The 17,305-nt window shown below is 35.5% G+C and overlaps 1 protein-coding gene across 1 annotated transcript in view; it reads right to left on the reverse strand.

Moving 5' to 3' along the window:
• The window catches only part of BMPR2 (bone morphogenetic protein receptor type 2), a 194,935-nt gene that overhangs the window by 35,492 nt on the left and 142,138 nt on the right, over positions 1-17,305 (reverse strand). Inside the window, exons 4-8 of the mRNA XM_032636912.1 lie at positions 10,074-10,184; positions 9,217-9,308; positions 6,708-6,938; positions 5,636-5,750; positions 419-579 (exon numbers count right to left, since the gene is read on the reverse strand). Coding sequence (XP_032492803.1) covers positions 419-579; positions 5,636-5,750; positions 6,708-6,938; positions 9,217-9,308; positions 10,074-10,184 — 710 coding nt within the window. The remainder of the gene's footprint in view (positions 1-418; positions 580-5,635; positions 5,751-6,707; positions 6,939-9,216; positions 9,309-10,073; positions 10,185-17,305) is intronic.

The raw sequence follows: 17,305 nt of genomic DNA on the forward strand, positions 1-17,305 counted from the left end.
TTCTGGATACAAGTCCTTTGTCAGATATGTGTTTTTCAAATATTTTCTCCCAGTCTATGGCTTGTTTTTTTCATTCTCTTAACACTGCCTTTCGCAGAGCAGAAGTTTTTAATTTTAATAAAATTCACCTTAGCAATTTTTTCTTTCAAAAAAATAACTTTTTAAATAATTAAACTGTGATATATTCATCCTATTCAATAGCATTCCTACTAATATTGACAAAAATGAGTTGGAATGGCAGTGATTTCCACAATGAATTGATGAACTTCATGCAATGTCTTCTGTATATCTTAATTTTATAATTCCTAATATGCTACACTTGGATAAGGATAACTGTCCTGAGTAGTTAGTGGATTTTTAAATGCAACTTATTATGTTTTGAAAATATGTCAGTGTGATAACTTTTGTATACACTCACCTCACTTATGGCTGCATTATCTTCCTCCCCTGGGCGCACCAGTCTATTTCCAGTCAGCTTCATGGACAACCCAAAGTCACTAATAACACAGGTTCCATCATTTTTCACCAGAACATTTCTGCTATTTAAATCTCGATGGGAAATTGCAGGTTTATAGTGATCTGTTTGGATAATTTTCAAACATTTATTAATGCTTAAATAGCACTACTGGACATGAAATGAGCATGAAGGTAATAGGGGCTACATAAATATAGAAGATAGTGTTATTTTTCTGCCCATTAATTTTCCAATAGCAAAAAAGGACATAAGAAATCAAAATTTCAACTCACAATCCCCACCATTTTCAATATATTTCACAAGATAACTCCTGTTGGAACTATGAGTAATTAAGCTCTAAACATTCAGCTGCATCAACATTCAGCTGCAATTAATAGCCAAGAGGCTGTTGCTTCTAATTTTAACATGTACCTTTTTCTTTCCTTTTCATTTCTAGAGTAGCAAAAGGAGGCAAAAGAGAAAGGAATATCTTGTATAAAAAACGATAAAAAGTCAACTTATCTAAAACAATTATCACTGAAAAACTGACATGGCTCCAAAATTGGTATGTGTATTTTATAGTATTATCTTACAGAGTAACAAATCAAACCTATGACAGAAAATTCCAGTTTTGTCCTGAGGCTTAGCCATGTATCTAAGCCCACCACAGTTCTTCAAATTAAACTAGAAACAGTTTTGCAATGGACTGGTAGGTGTTTTCTGATTTTACAAAGAAACAAAACACTATTATAATCATTCTATTACTTGTTAATCAGAAGACTATATATTCCATGTAGGCAGAGAGAGAACATGTTTTGCCTGAATTCAAAAGGCATGGCACATAGTAAATGCTTGCTGAGTGAAAGAATATATCCAACCTAAGCCCCTAAGTAAAATCATAATTCTTTTCCTCTTTATAAGAAAACCTTGGGGGAAGGGGTGGAGGGGGAGGAACGGATTGAGAGTTTGGGATTAGCAGATGTAAACTATTATATATAGGATGGAAAAACAACACAGTCCTACTGTACAGCACAAGGAAGTATATTCAATATCTGTGATAAACCATAATGGAAAAGAATATGAAAAAGAATATATATATGTATAGCTGAGTCACTTTGTTGTACAGGAAAAGTTAACACAACATTGTAAATCAACTATACTCCAATAAAATTTTTAAAAAAGAAAGCCTTATATAAATCTTATATTGAAATAAAACCGTAGCTCTTGAAAAGAAAAAAATTCTAAAGTACCATTCCCAAAATTTAAAATAACTCCTCAGGTATAGAAAGAAATAGAGCAATCAGAACAAAGTCAACGAGTGTTATATTTAGGCACAAAAAGACTCAGTATTTACATTTATTACTCTCATTAACATGTATTAGATTTCAATTTCACCAACAATGAAACTTAAGACAGAAGATAATGATTCCTTTGATATTGGGGGCAGGGGGTGGGGGGAGGCAATAGCACAACTAGAAGAAAAATAGCAGTTACCAGGTTTCTTATTCTAAAAATTGACTTCTTTCTCATTTGCTCCTCTTCCCAGTCCAGCCTTCCAAAGTATGTACTAATAACATGGCTCATTCAACCCCTAACAGAGCTACATTTCTTACTCTGGATAAAACCACAACATAAGTATATGTGGTATAATCTCGAGCTGATATTTATATAATAAAATTTATAGAGACACTGGAAAATGTTTGTACACTAACACCAAAGCAACACTTAAACTAAAATAACTCACACATAAGGGAAACCAGGTTAATAATGTGAAGAATGTGCAATGAGTCAGTCAGTCAGCCAGCCAGAGGGGAAAACAAGGCAATACTTTCTGCTACTATTAAAAAAGGAAACAAAAGAAATGAAAAGAGGAGAGGGAGGAAGCAAAGGAGGAAGGAAGTGAGGGAGGAAATAAGGAAAAAGAAAAAAAGAAAAAGGAAGAGACAAGAGAGGATTCATGACCAATGCAGAGGGTGGAACTATAGACCACCTTTTTGAGAATTCTTTTCCCCTTAAAGTTCCCCTCAATATTCATTTTAACCTTTTTTTATTGGGGAAGGGGTTGTGGTTTGTAGAAAGGGGGAGCCGAGCATGTAATGGTTTTGCCCTGGGCAGTAGCACACTTGGCAAATTTCTTAAAGCAAAGTGGGACACAATATTATTTTAATTATGTTAAAAAATAAAACCTGAACACAAAATAGTCTCTCTGTGGATATTTACATAAACATAAACACACACACACACACACACACACACACACACACACACACACACAGCAAAGGATCTGGAAAGATGTACATAAACTAGTTAATAGTAATTTTCTGGTTATAGATTTAAGTGATCTATATATGTTCTTTCTTTGCTAGACTTTTTTCCATGATAATGTTACACTGACATTACCATTAGGAAAAAAATTCATAGGGAGAACCAATTACAAATAAACAGGTTCAACTACTACTTCTCCTGAAGCAAAAAATAGCTGAATAAATAATAATAGTATTACTCCTTACTACAAAATTTGTATGCCAAATAGCAAAGTTATATCTGAAGATACCGGGAAGAATAGAGGTCTCTGAAAAAAAGTGAAATGTCACTTTAAATATTTTGAAATAGTACGGTATAGTTGGAATATTTATTTATTATTGAAATATAGTCATTTACAATGTCATGTTAGTTTCACGTATACAGCAGTGATTTAGTTATACATATACATGCATACACACACACATATTCTTTTTCAGATAATTTTCCCTTATAGGTTATTATGAAATATTGAGTATAGCTCCCTGTGCTATACAGTACGTCCTTGTTGGTTATCCATTTTACATATAGTAGTGTGTATATGTTAATTCCATCCTCCTGATTTATCCCTCTCCCCCTTCCCCTTTGGTAACTATATGTTTGTTTTCTATGTCTGTGGGTCTATTTCTGTTTTGTAAATAAGTTCACTTGTATCTTTTTTTTTTTTTTTTGCAAATTCTATATATAAGTGATATATGATATTTGTCTTTCTCTGGCTTACTTCACTTAGTATGATAATCTCTAGGTCCATCCATGTTGCTGTAAATGGCATTATATTATGGTTGAGTAATATTCCCTTTATATATATATACCACATCTTTATCCATTGATCTGTCAATGGACATATGTTGCTTGGCTATTGTAAATAGTGCTGCAACGAACATTGGGGTGCATGTATCTTTTCAAATTATATTTTCTCCGGGTATGTGCCCAGGAGTGAGACTGCTGGATCATATGGTACCTCTACTTTTAGTCTTTTAAGGAACCTACATACTGTTCTCCATACTGGCTATACCAATTTACATTCCTACCAGCAGTGTAGGAGGGTTCCTTTTTCTTCACACCCTCTCCAGCATTTATTACTTGCAGACTTTTTGATGAGGGCCATTCTGACTGCTGTGAGGTATGGAATATTTTTAAAATAATTAGATAAAACCAAAAATTCAAATAGCTATTATACTTATGTTTTTTCACAAATAGATACGCATTTTTTAAAATGGTAACTATTTAGTGATAATATTAGGTAATGTTTTAGAATAAAATTTGTGTTTAAATAAAACTCATATTTGATGGCAATCACTCTTTTCAGCCAATGTTTGACTAGAAACCTTATTGAATCACGCAAGCCTTGAAAAGGGGGATTAGGATGGTATTTTAAGTTCTGTGCTAAGTCAGCTCTTTAAAGGCGTTATGATATTTAAGAATAAGGAAACAGTACAAATGGTTAATGAGCTAAAGTAAGTGCATCAAGTTGCTGACACAGGCAATAACATTGGTCAATTCTGTATTCAGGAAAAGCAAGATGTCAAGATAAATGAACTGATAAATTATTCAGGGGAAATTATTTATATATGAAGCAGCAGATAGAAAAGATGATCCATGCTATCATACAATGGAACAAAGATCTAAGAAATTGTTACATTAAATATTCTCTTCGTTATAGCAGTCAGAGAAACTGAAAAAACAATGCATGACAAGAAAATTGCTGTAAGGGATGAAAATGCAAAGACGGATTTTCACAGCAAAGCTAATTTAGAGGTGCCTGTGATGTGAGATGTACATTGAAACAAAGTGAAGAAGCAAATATATTAAAAAGATGCTTTGAAAAACTAGCAAAAATGTACATAAAGGCTGAATATAAACTGTAGTTATGGCAAGGAACATAACCACACGGTACTGACACACTGGTGAAGCCTTACTCCTCACCATGAGTTCTCCTCTTCCTATTTAGTAACAGAACCCAGTGTTATTTGAGGCAGCAATGCACCCAGCTAAACAAAAACAAGCTATATTCAAAAGCATCCCTTGAAGCTAAGTGTGGTAGGAAAGCATGGACTAAGTTCTGGGAAACAAAACATTAAGCACAAGAGTGGGACTTCTGGAGGCAAAAGGAGGCAATTCCTTCTACTTTCCTTTTCTCTGCTGATTAGCATATAGCATGATGGACAATGAGGTGACCTTGTAAACAAGCCACATATAAAGAGTAATGGAGAAGAAATAGAGGAGCCTGGGGCCCTGATAATATTATGGTGCTGCCAAAAAACTTTACATTGTCTCTCTTCAGATTCTTACATGAGAAAGAAAAAAAATGTCATCTTCATTGAAACCTGTTACTTTTTTCTCCCTGATAAATTTGAACAAGTCTAATTCTAGCTAAGAGAAGCACTGATTTATCAAAAGATACATTTGGGTTTTACACTAAAGACCAACCAACCTATGGAATTCATGTGTAAAGAAGTGATAACGCATTTGTAGTTCATTTAAATAAGCAAAATAAATAGAAGGAAAATACAACACAGTGTAGCTACGAGGTTCTTAACCTAGGTCCATAGATGAACTTCAAAGGATCTGAGAACCCCTACAATCAAAACAGTACTTTTTAAAGTATGCCTATACGTCTATCCTTACAGGGGGAGTGTTCAGAGCTTTAATCAGAATTGCAATGGAATCCATGACCCCTCTAGAGAATTGAAATTCTTTTTCTTATTCTTCTTGTTAAATTTCAAATATATTTCCTCACGCTAGATCTTGTAAACGGCTGGCTGATAATACATCTGCTATAATATAAAATATACTTTTACTTTAAAGATATGAATAAAATTTCCCTTTGTGAATTCTGGCCCCACATGGTTGTGATGCATCTTCTATTCATTGTCTTACCTCCTCGTGGTAATTCTGTATGAAGATAAGCCAGTCCTCTAGTCACAGAATGAGCCAGACGGCAAGAGCTTACCCAGTCACTTGTATGGAGACTTAAATACTTGCATAGAGATCCCTGTATGGAGGGAAAACGTAAAAAGGGGAAAAAAGTAGAATTACTTTACTTGAGCATGAGGAGGTTAAGTTAGCAGCTGTAAAAAGGATTTGCATGTTAGGATTCAAAGGAGAGCTAATGAATTATAACATTTCAGAATCTCGAAGTAAGAAAAGACATTTCTATAGGTAGAGAGAGGAAGAGAGGATGGAAAAGAGAATTTAGACATTATCAATTTTTATTTCTCAAATATTAAAAATTATGAATGGTTATTTCATTTTAAATGCATCTTTTTTTTTTTTTTTTTTTTTTTTTTTGTGGTACGTGGGCCTCTCACTGTTGTGGCCTCTCCCATTGCGGAGCACAGGCTCCGGACGCACAGGCTCAGCGGCCATGGATTATGGGCCCAGCCGCTCCACGGCATGTGGGATCTTCCCGGACCGGGACACGGACCCGTGTCCCCTGCATCAGCAGGCGGACTCTCAACCACTGCGCCATCAGGGAAGCCCCAAACGCATCTTTTATTTATCAACTTAAGACAGAAAAAAAAGTATTTTCAACTCTTTCTTTACACTGTATCTCATTACCAGTACAAATATAAATTATACTGTTATGTTCTACAAGTAGGAAACAGAAGGCTTTTGTAAATATATATGTGTCAGTGCTACTCAAGGTGCTCATCTACAAACTATTTATTACCAGTCTGGGATAAGAAGAAGCATGTATCAGAATAAATGTCAATCAAAGCACTGCTTCCTTCATCAAGAAAGTCTTGCTGAGAGAGAGAGACAGAGACAGAGACAGAGTGACCTAAGTGCGTAGGGACTAAACAGTTTCATTCACATTCTGGAGTAAAATCATTATGTCATTGTAGACCATTAATAACCAGTTTGCAAACCAGCAACACTCTACATAACAGGGGTCCTCCTACAAATCTGACTGACATAAATGTCAGTATATTTTTTATGAAGAACTTACATTGGGATAATACTCCATCACAAGCAAATACTCCATGCGTCCATCTGCAGTGACTCTCTCATCTCCAACTATAAAGCGAGCAATGTTGTCATGTTCCATCAAAGGCACTCTGTAAATGTTCTTCTCATTGATAAAATTCTGACGGTTTGCAAAGGAAAACACTTTTACAGCAACTGGACGTTCATCTAAGGAACCTTTATATACGGCTCCATATCGACCCCGGCCAATCAGCTGTAAATTTGTTTTGAAGAAAGCAAGATATTATTTCATCACAACTTAACAATCAAATTTACTAAATAATAAAGTATAAATCCATATGTATGCAACCAGGTCTCTATTGCTTAGTTTGAGTAACTCCATTGTCAAGAAAATAATAAATTTGGCATCTTATATGGCTCAGAAACTCCTACCAGACCCAGTCCTCCCTCAGATGACAACTATAAACTCTGAACAATATTTTTAAAAAGAAATCTAAAAATGCTGGAGAATGAACAAAAGTAGATAGGTTCTGAGGGGAGTCAACACTTGGAAGAAAGGAATGGCATAGGGTGAGCTACTTATTTTTATAGCTTTAAGCCTGTGAGCAGGCTGAAATCTGCACTGCGTAGGGGAGCAAAAACTGTGATAGAAAATCTTTCTGGCCTCAGGAAGCAGGGGACAGAATTTGGGGCAACCACAGCATGGAAAATGAAGGGAGAATCCCAAAAAGGAGAGTCAGAGAGTTGGAAACCCAATTAATGCATGGGACAGACTCCAGCTAAAGATAAAAAGTAACTAAACTTCAGCTCAGGAGATGAGTTTGCAATATGTCCAACCAAGTTAATCACCTACTAAAATAAACAATGAAATGAACACATTTTAGAAGAACCTAACAGAACACAGGGTCTCCACAATATGACATTCACAATATCTAGTACAATACAGTACAATAAAAATTAACTCAAAAAACCCCCAGCAAGATGCAACTGTTCTCTTCATTTTTGGCTTCTGGGATTTCTCTGACTTTTTACTGAAAAAAGGTTAGGGATTTACCATTTAAGGATATTTGTTATATTTCATTCACTATTTCTAATTTAAATTTGAACAAACAGACTGCCCTTTAGAAAGGTTGTATCAATATAAAGTTAAATCAGCAATGTTTGGGAGTGTTTCTTTTACTCAGTCCAGGATAAAATCCTAATGGTTTTAATTCGTATTTTTTCCAGTTTAGTAAATTGGACATCTTATTATACATTTACTAGGCATACTTACTTCTTCTGTGAATTGATAATTCATCTCTTTTGTCTATTTTTGATGGACTGTTTATTTAATGTTGATTTCTACCATCTCTTTATCAATTGTTTGTGTTGAAATACCTTTTTAAAATTTCGCTTTTAACTTTTATTATATTTTTCTCCCAAATGGAAGGTTCTTAAAATGTTTTATATAACCAAATCTACCAGATCTATTATTTAGCAGTCTCTGGTTTAGTTAATTTATCCTAATAAAAATCATAAAAACATTCATCATGGCAAGATTTTTAACACAGGTTCTGAGATATTACCAAATGAAAATTTAATTCTATACAAAACATAATATTCATACATACCTATACAATATACAATATATACACAGACAAGGAATATTTATTCATCATCTACTGTGAATTGCTTGCCTAGCACACTTTTCTCAGAATCTGATATGTCTTTATTCCTATACTCTTGTTCAAGTCTGTATTTAACGATCATCTCCTTTATAAATATATTTTCTTTAATAACCCCTTTTCCATAACTTTCTTATCTCATTTGCTTTTTTTTTCTCCATAGCACGTACTATTACTTGAAACATACAGTTGACCTCTGAACAATGAGGGTTAGGGATACCAACCCCTCCACATAGTCCAAAATCCACATATAGCTTATAGTTGACCCTTCATATATACATGGTTCCTCTGTGTCCATGGTTCTACATCCATAGATTCAACCAACTGTGGATGGTGTAGTACTATAGCATCTACTATTGAAAAAAATCTGTGTATGAGTGGACCCATTCGGTTCAAAACCATGTTGTTCAAGGGTCAACTGGACTTTCATTTATTTAACCTCTTGTAGCTTCTCTCTCACTAGAATATAAGCCTCATGTATCTGTACTGTTCACCAACATTCTCAGTGCCTAGAATAGGCCTTGGCACAAAATTGATAATGCTTGTTGAATAAATGAATGAGTTAATGAAATCACTGTCTCAGATATACTATTATTTTTTAGTTTTATTTTTTTTTGTGGTATGCTGGCCTCTCACTGTTGTGCCCTCTCCCGTTGTGGAGCACAGGCTCTGGATGCGCAGGCTCAGCGGCCATGGCTCACGGGCCCAGCCACTCCGCGGCATGTGGGATCTTCCCGGACCGGGGCACGAACCCATGTCCCCTGCAACAGCAGGCGGACTCTCAACCACTGCGCCACCAGGGAAGCCCCGTCTCAGATATACTATGAGAGCAGAAAAAAACAGCCCATAATCTGAAAGCAATCTTACCTCCAACAGTTTCAGATTATCTAGGTCAAGAGAGGGCTCTGATGCTGCTGCCTCCATCATGTTCATACTGTGAAGACCTTGTTTACGGTCTCCTAGAGGAATAGGAAAAAGAACCTGCTAATGTGTGGTTTTCTTAAAATGAAAATCTTTATTACACTTTTTAATATATGACAGTTAAAAAAAGACCTACAGAAGGACAGACAGCAAGACTTTTGCCTAACGTCAATGGGAATAAAACTATTTACTAAACTAGGAATCATCTATAAATGAAGATGAAAAATGAATAACACAAAAGCTGAATCCTGGGAGATTGTTCTAGTAACACACCCAGTATAAAACCCTAAGAAATATGCAGAAACATTAAAGAAGGTTTTATTAAAGTTATTTGAATGAATGAATGGGTGCTGATTTCCTAAAAAGCTTGTCAAATCTAAAGTTTATGAGAACCAACTAGACAGTTGATGATATTTAGGAATTACTGTTATTTTTAGATGTAAAAATGGTATTGTGGTTACATATATTTTAAGTCTTTATATTTCAGAGATAATACTAAAATATTTACAGATAAGTTATACCTTCAATTTATTTCAAAATAATCCAGTGGAATGGAAGCATGTGGTGAGTGGGGCTACAGATGATATACAGATGTGATACTCATTGAAGCTGGGTAATAGGTATTTTGTATATGTTTGAAACCTTTCATAAAAACTAGGACAAAAAGTTTAAGAGAGAAGGATGACTCTGGGGTTACCACAGCACAGAGATGTTTTTTACCATGATGAATTTTTATAAAATAAAATCAATTCTGATTAAATGACATGTTTAATAAATAACAAAACAAAAAATTATATTTTTACCTGTCAGCATCCTGTATCCAAAGCATAAGGCAACTATCAAAACAGCTAATACAGAGATTGATGCCAAAGCAATGATTATTGTCTCATCTCGGTTAAATGAGTGAGGTGGACCTAAAAGAAAACAAAGTTTTAAATATAGTCACCCTTTCTTTTTGGTATTTTGCTAAATACTGACAGAAAGGCTATATCAATATATAGTCAAATCAGTGTTTTTGCATCAAATGAAATGAAAGAAAAATTAATAATAAATTTGTAATAACTGTAAATTGTATATTTTAAATCACATGCATTATTTTATATAGACGTAGAACACTGAAACACCTGGTTGCTGTGCTCTTAATTACTGAAATATCAACTATATCATGGAACAGCATAGACAGAACAGTATAATATTTAAAAGAACAATCTTTGAAATCACATTTGGTTTTCAATCTTGACAGTCTCTCAGTGGCCTTTAGAAAATTATTAGAATTTTCTGATCTTCAATTCTCTCATTTCTAAAAATAGTAATCTCTACCTCACAAGTCTTCTGTGAGGCTTAAGTGGGAGTCTAAGTACTTAGTACAGTGTTGAGTATATTCTACCTATGCAATAAATGTTATTATGTTTATCAATATTGGTATTATGATTATTAAGGGAAAGAGTATAGCTTTGCAGACAGTTAAACCTGAACTGGACTTCTTCCACATATTCTATGACCTTGGGAATATACCTTTACCTGTCTGAGCCTAAGCTTATTCACTTGCAGAAAGGGAACACACATATCTAAATCACAGGCCTATCATGAGCATGCAAACCATCTTATGTGTTAGTTCCATTCTTTGGATCAGATAATATCTAGAGAAATACCCTTTAGAATGGATGACTACAAACTAGAGCACATCCAGAAGAGAGCAAGTAGAACAGTGAAGGTGTAAGAACTCTGAAATGCGATGGGTAGAAAGAATTAGAAGTGTCAGATGTAGAAAAGGAGAAAACTTGAGGGGATATGGTAGCTGTCTTCATGTGAAAAAATGGACCTGTAGCTAGAGAGAATAACAAGATCCAATTAGTATCTGTTCAAGGACAGCTGTTATTAACCTAGCATACAGAAGAACTTAAGTTTATAAACAGAGCTGTCTAAAATGGAATGAATGGGACTTCCCTGGTGGCGCAGTGGTTAAGAATCCGTCTGCCAATGCAGGGGACATAGGTTCGAACCCTGGTCCAGGAAGATCCCACATGCCACGGAGCAACTAAGCCCGTGTGCCACAACTACTGAGCCTGCGCTATACAGCCCGCAAGCCACAACTACTGAGCCCGCGTACCACAACTACTGAAGCTGGCACGCCTAGAGCCCGTGCTCCACAACAAACAGAAACCACCGTCATGAGAAGCCCGCAGACCAAAACAAAGAGTAGCCCCCATATCCGCAACCAAAGAAAGCCTGTGCAGCAACGAAAACCCAACGCAGTCAAAAATAAAATTAAAAAAGAAAAAGAAAGGAATGAATTATCTTATGAGAGAGCTGTTCATATTCATTTAACTGGAGGTATTCATGCAGTATTTGATAATAATGACCAGATACTGGGCTTAATGACTGCTAATATCTTTATTTAATCATTCTTTGCACTCTGTTAAAATCAAGCATATTGTGTTTTAAATCTTTTTCACTTTGGACATTATGTATTCTATCAAACTAGAAGGCTCTAAGGCAAACTCAAAACCCAGCATGGCAAAGAGTTCCTCTGATGGGCATTCCTGTTCTAAATGAATGTATCTGTCTCAAATTAAGCACAATTAAATATTAAAATATCAAAACAATATTTCGATACAATGATCTGTTGAAGCACTATAGTAGTCTCTTAATCTGCAGGACATTTATTGTATTTTAATAGACTAACATATTAATAATTGCACATAAATTTAACATATAGAGTAAGTTATAGGAGGAAACCTCATTTTACCGTGAGACATCACTTCATACATACACTAGGATGGCTATAATTTAAAAAAAGACAAAAGTGTTGGCAAGAATGGGGAGAGAAATTAGAACTCTTGTACATTATTGTTGGAATGTAAATGGTGCAGCTACAGTAGAAAGTATTTTGGAAGTTCCTCAAAAAGTTAAACCTAGCATTACCATAAAATCCAGCAATCCGACTCCTAGTCATACACCAAAAAGAATTAAAATTAACTGTTCAGAAACTTCTACAGAAATGTTCATGGCATCACTAATCACAATAGCCAAAAGTAGAAACAACACAAATGTTCATAAACTAATGATTGAATAAACAAAATGTGGTCTATCCATATAATGGATATATACAAAAGGTCACATATTCTATGATTCCATTTATTTATTATTTATTTATTTTGCGGTACACGGGCCTCTCACTGTTGTGGCCTCTCCCGTTGCGGAGCACAGGCTCCGGATGCGCAGGCTCAGCGGCCACGGCTCACGGGTCCAGCTGCTCCGCGGTATGTGGGATCTTCCCGGACCGGGGCACGAACCCGTATCCCCTGCATCGGCAGGCGGACTCTCAACCACTGCGCCACCAGGGAAGCCCTAAGATTCTATTTAAATGAAATACCCAGAATAGACAAATCCACAGAGACAGAAAGCAGATTAGTAGTTTCCAGGGACTCGGGTGAGGGGGAAATCTGCAGTGACTCCTTATCAGGTACAGAATTCCGTTTTGGATTGATGAAAATGTTTTGGAACTAGATAGAGGTTGCACAACACTGTAAATACACTAAATGGCACACTTTAACATGGTTATTTCTACGTTATATGAATTTTACCTTTAAAAAAACCTGACTTTAGAATATGCCCAACCCAAAAGAAAAACTATTTTCAACACACAAAAAACAGATACATGCACACACAAACTAAATAATATAGATTTTTTACAATAAGATATACACAAATTATTTTATGTGCTTATTGATCTTCCCTTTATTGACTGTCAGATCATTACTGACTTTCAGATACTTTGTATTTTTTTAAGGTAACTGAAGCTTTAAACTATAGTATAAGACAATCAGATTACAGATTCATTATTATGGAAGCTCACATTTTATTTTTACGGTCCACTGAAGTCAAAGAGAGAGAAAAGGTAGGAGGTGAAAAGTAGAGGACCAAACAAGAAACAAGGATATAGTGGAAAATAGTGACATTTAAAGTAAGGTAGAGAGTTTCAAGGAAGGCAGAAGAAAGGAAAAGAAAGACCAAAAGGTGTAACATGGTGAATGCTGACTTGACATGGCTTGTTCTTGTCATATTTACCATTCTATTGGGCAGTGAATATCAAAGAAAATGTCATCTATTTTTAAATCTCTCTGAAATTGAAATTCATAATCTTTAGGCTTGTTATTATTTTTAATAGACTTTATTATTTAGAGATGTTTAGGTTTACAGAAAAACTATGCAGAAAGTTCTGACAGTTCTCATATACCACCCCCCAACACACTATTTCTCTTATTAATAGCTTCCATTAGTGTATGCTATGCACTGAACTGTGTTCCCTTAAAAGTCATATGATGAAGCATTAACTACCAATGTGATGACTTTTGGACATGGGTCCTTTGGAAGACAGGTTTAGATGAGGCCATGAGAATGGGCTCACAGTGGGTGGGATTAATGTGCTTATAAGAAGAAACAAGAGAGTGTTTGCTTTCTCTTTCTCTGCCCTGTGAAGAACCAGTGAGAAGGAGGCCATCTGCAATCCCACAAGAGTTCTCAGTAGAACCCAATCACACTGGAACCCCAACCTCCAACTTCTAGCCTTCAGGAGGGTAAGAAAATAAATTTGTGTTTTTCAAGCCACTTGTTATGTTATTTTATTATGGCTGGGAAGGGGAACAGAATATGGCACCCCAAAATATGCCCCTTTGGCATAAGGATTTTCTTGAGCTGGTTATTTTTAAGAAACAGCAGATACTGGAGAAGCTCTGAAAACCTAATAGAAGTTATCCTTTTGTAAGGTATATTTACATTTCTAAGGGAAATATCCATTTGTAAAGGTATCTCCCTCTCTGTACCAGGAAGAGGAAGAATAAAACTGACTATAGAAAGCTTATACTTAAATCTGCATAACAACTATACCCTTGTTTATTTTGCTTTGCCTCGTAAATTCCCATAAGTGGTCTCCATCTCACCACTACCCCAATCTTCTTTGGTCTTTAGCTGGGGATGGCATATAAAAGGTGATAGCTTGGGCAATTTTGGAGAGTCACTCATTTTTCTCCTGGGTATCTCCCATGTATGTAGGAGGTATATACATGTTTGTTTTTCTACTGTCATTCTGTCTTGGTCTCAGCCAAGAACCTAGAAGGGTGGAGGGAAAATGATTTTTTCTCCCCTATAGCTGCTGGAGCAGACAAAGACAGTATGGAAACATTTATTACAAATTATGAACCAATACTGATACATTATTATTAAAGGCCATAGTTTCATTAAGTTTCAAGATTTGTGTTGTATAGTTCTACAGGTTTTAACAGATACATAATGTCATGTATCCATCATGACAGTATCATACAGAATAGCTTTGCTATCCTAAAAGTTCCCTGTGCTCCACCTACTCATATTTCACTCCAACTCCGACTCTGGCACTCATTGATTTTTACCTTTTCCATAATGTCATATAGTTGGAATAAAGTATGTAGCCTTTTCAGACTGGCTTCTTTCACTTAGCAATATGCATACAAGATTCCTCCATGTGTTTTTGTGGCTACAGTTTATTTTTAACAGTGAATAATATTCCATGGTACCCCAGTTTATCCATTCACCTATTGAAAGACATCTTGGATCCTTCTGGTTTTTGACAGCTATGAATAAAGTTGCTATAAACATTTGTGTACAGGTTTCTGTGTGGACAGAAGCTTTCAGCTCATCTGGATATTGAGTAGCATGACTGTTACATGGTATGGTAAGCCTTTGTTTAGCTTTGTAAAAAAACTGTCAAACTCTCTTCAAAGTGGCTGTCCTCTTTTGCATTCCTACCAGCAATGAATAGTTCCTGTTGTTCTACATCCTTGTCAGCATTAGGTGTAGTCAGTGTTTTGGATTTTAGCCATTCTAATAGATTTTTTCAAACTGGTATCTCATTGTTGTCTTAACTTGCAATTCCCTCATGACATAGGATGTTGAGCATATGCTTATTTGCCATCTGTCTATCTTCTATGGTGAGCTGTCCATTTAGATCTTCTCTCTACTTTTTAATTGGGCTGTTTGTTTTCTTATTGTTAGGTTTTAACAGTTCTTTGCATATTTCAGATACAAATCCTCTATCAGATATGTGTTTTGCAAATATTTTATCTTAGTGTGGATTGTCTTTTCACTGTCATGGTATCACGATAATGCTGGCCTCAGAATGAATTCGGAAGTGTTCTCTAAGCTCCTATTTTCTGGAAGAAATTATAGAGAACTGGTATCATTTCTTCTTTAAATGTTCTCTAGAATTCAACAATAAAGCCATCTCAGCTTGATGCTTTTGGTGTTAGAAAGTATTAATTATTGATTCAATTTCTTTAATAGATAAACACCTGTTCAGATTATATATTTCTCCCTGTGTGAGTTTTGGTAGATTGTGTCTTTCAAGGAATTGGTCCAATACATCTAAGTTATCAAATCTGTTAACATAGAGTTGTTCATAATATTCCTTTACTATCCATGGGATCTGTAGTCATGACATTTCTTTCATTTATGATTATTAGAAATTTATTTCTTTTTTCATTTTTTTCTTGGAAGCCTGGCTAGAGGTTTATCAATTTTATTGATCTTTTTAAAGAACCAGCTTTTGGTTTTGTTGCCTTTTCTCTATTAATTTCCTGTTTTCAATTCAATTGATCTCTGATCTAACTTTTACTCCTTTCCTTCTGCTTATTTTGGATTTAATTTGCTCCTCTTTTTCTAGTTTCCTAAGGTAAAAACTTAGGAAATCACTAGAATTTATTATTGAAGGAAAAGAAGGGGCATACAAAATTAAATCCAATTCATCTAGTTAACATTAAAATAAAATATCTGCCCCAATTTTAGCACCCATGTGAAACCAAGCAGGCCCTGTGGGACTCCTGGGCACAAAACCCTTTCTGTGTCCCCCGTTTCTTGTTTGTAGGAAATAGGCTTCATTCCGCCTCCATGACCTTCCCTGAGTTCCAAAGGGCAGGTTCAAACAGTTCCTAATCGAGGAAGGGAAGGGATGCAGAGACAGGGAGGAGTAGTAAAAAAACAATAGTGCAGCTTTGGAGCAGGGTACTGGTTCCTCCTCAAGGGATATACATATCAGTATCTTTGAGCTCCTCTGCAGTACGAAAACCCCCACCAAATGGAAGATGTTAACTGCTTGATGAGGCATTCTTCATTCCAGAGGTCACAGTTCGATAACCTCGAGGACCACAGAATCCTATCATGAGACCACCTGACACCAGATGATCTCTAGACTGAAGGAATGCAGGTCCTGCAGGCACCCAGATCCTTATAAGCAACCCCTCCCCTTGAGTATAAGACTCCTCACAAACCGCCCCCCCCACCACACTGGGACACAGTTTTGAGGGCATTAGCCTGCTCTGGCCCCCTTTGCCTGGCAAAGCAATAAAGCTATTCTTTTCTACTTCATCCAAACTCTTTCTCTGAGATTCAAACTGGGGCTGGTGTACAGAGGCTGATTTTCAGTATCAAATGTGACAGACAAAATTTATTTTTCCTAGAATGAAGTTGTTCTTTAACTGCATTAATACAAATTCACAAATCTAGTATGAAACAAAGGTTTGCTATTTGCAAATTAGAAAGGCTAATTATTTAAATGGATATTTACTTCCTTATGTAATTCAAACACATATGAATTAATAAAGTAATGTCTTGAAAACATTACAAATGCCAACTATATGGTACTTACATTTTTTTTTATTTCAGAGGAAAAAATGAGATAAAAATTACACTGCTTAAAGTATACCTCAAGCTATGACTTGTCACCTAGATTTTTATTTTTTGAATCGGACATCTATGATCTGTTTTTTCATACATCTCTTTTTAAAAAAATCTAGATATAACTGATGTACAACAATATTATTTTCAGGTGTAAAACAATGATTCAACATACATTTCTCTCCTATGTGCCATTAAAATCATCACTGAGAAAGTAACACAGCATTTCTTAAAAGAGTGCTATTCACTATCATCTTGAAAAGGGAACCCTCATACACTGTTGGTAGGAAAGTAAACTGGTACAGCCATTATGGAAAACAGTATG

This window comes from Phocoena sinus, chromosome 7 (assembly GCF_008692025.1).
Source record: "Phocoena sinus isolate mPhoSin1 chromosome 7, mPhoSin1.pri, whole genome shotgun sequence".
Taxonomy (NCBI): domain Eukaryota; kingdom Metazoa; phylum Chordata; class Mammalia; order Artiodactyla; family Phocoenidae; genus Phocoena; species Phocoena sinus.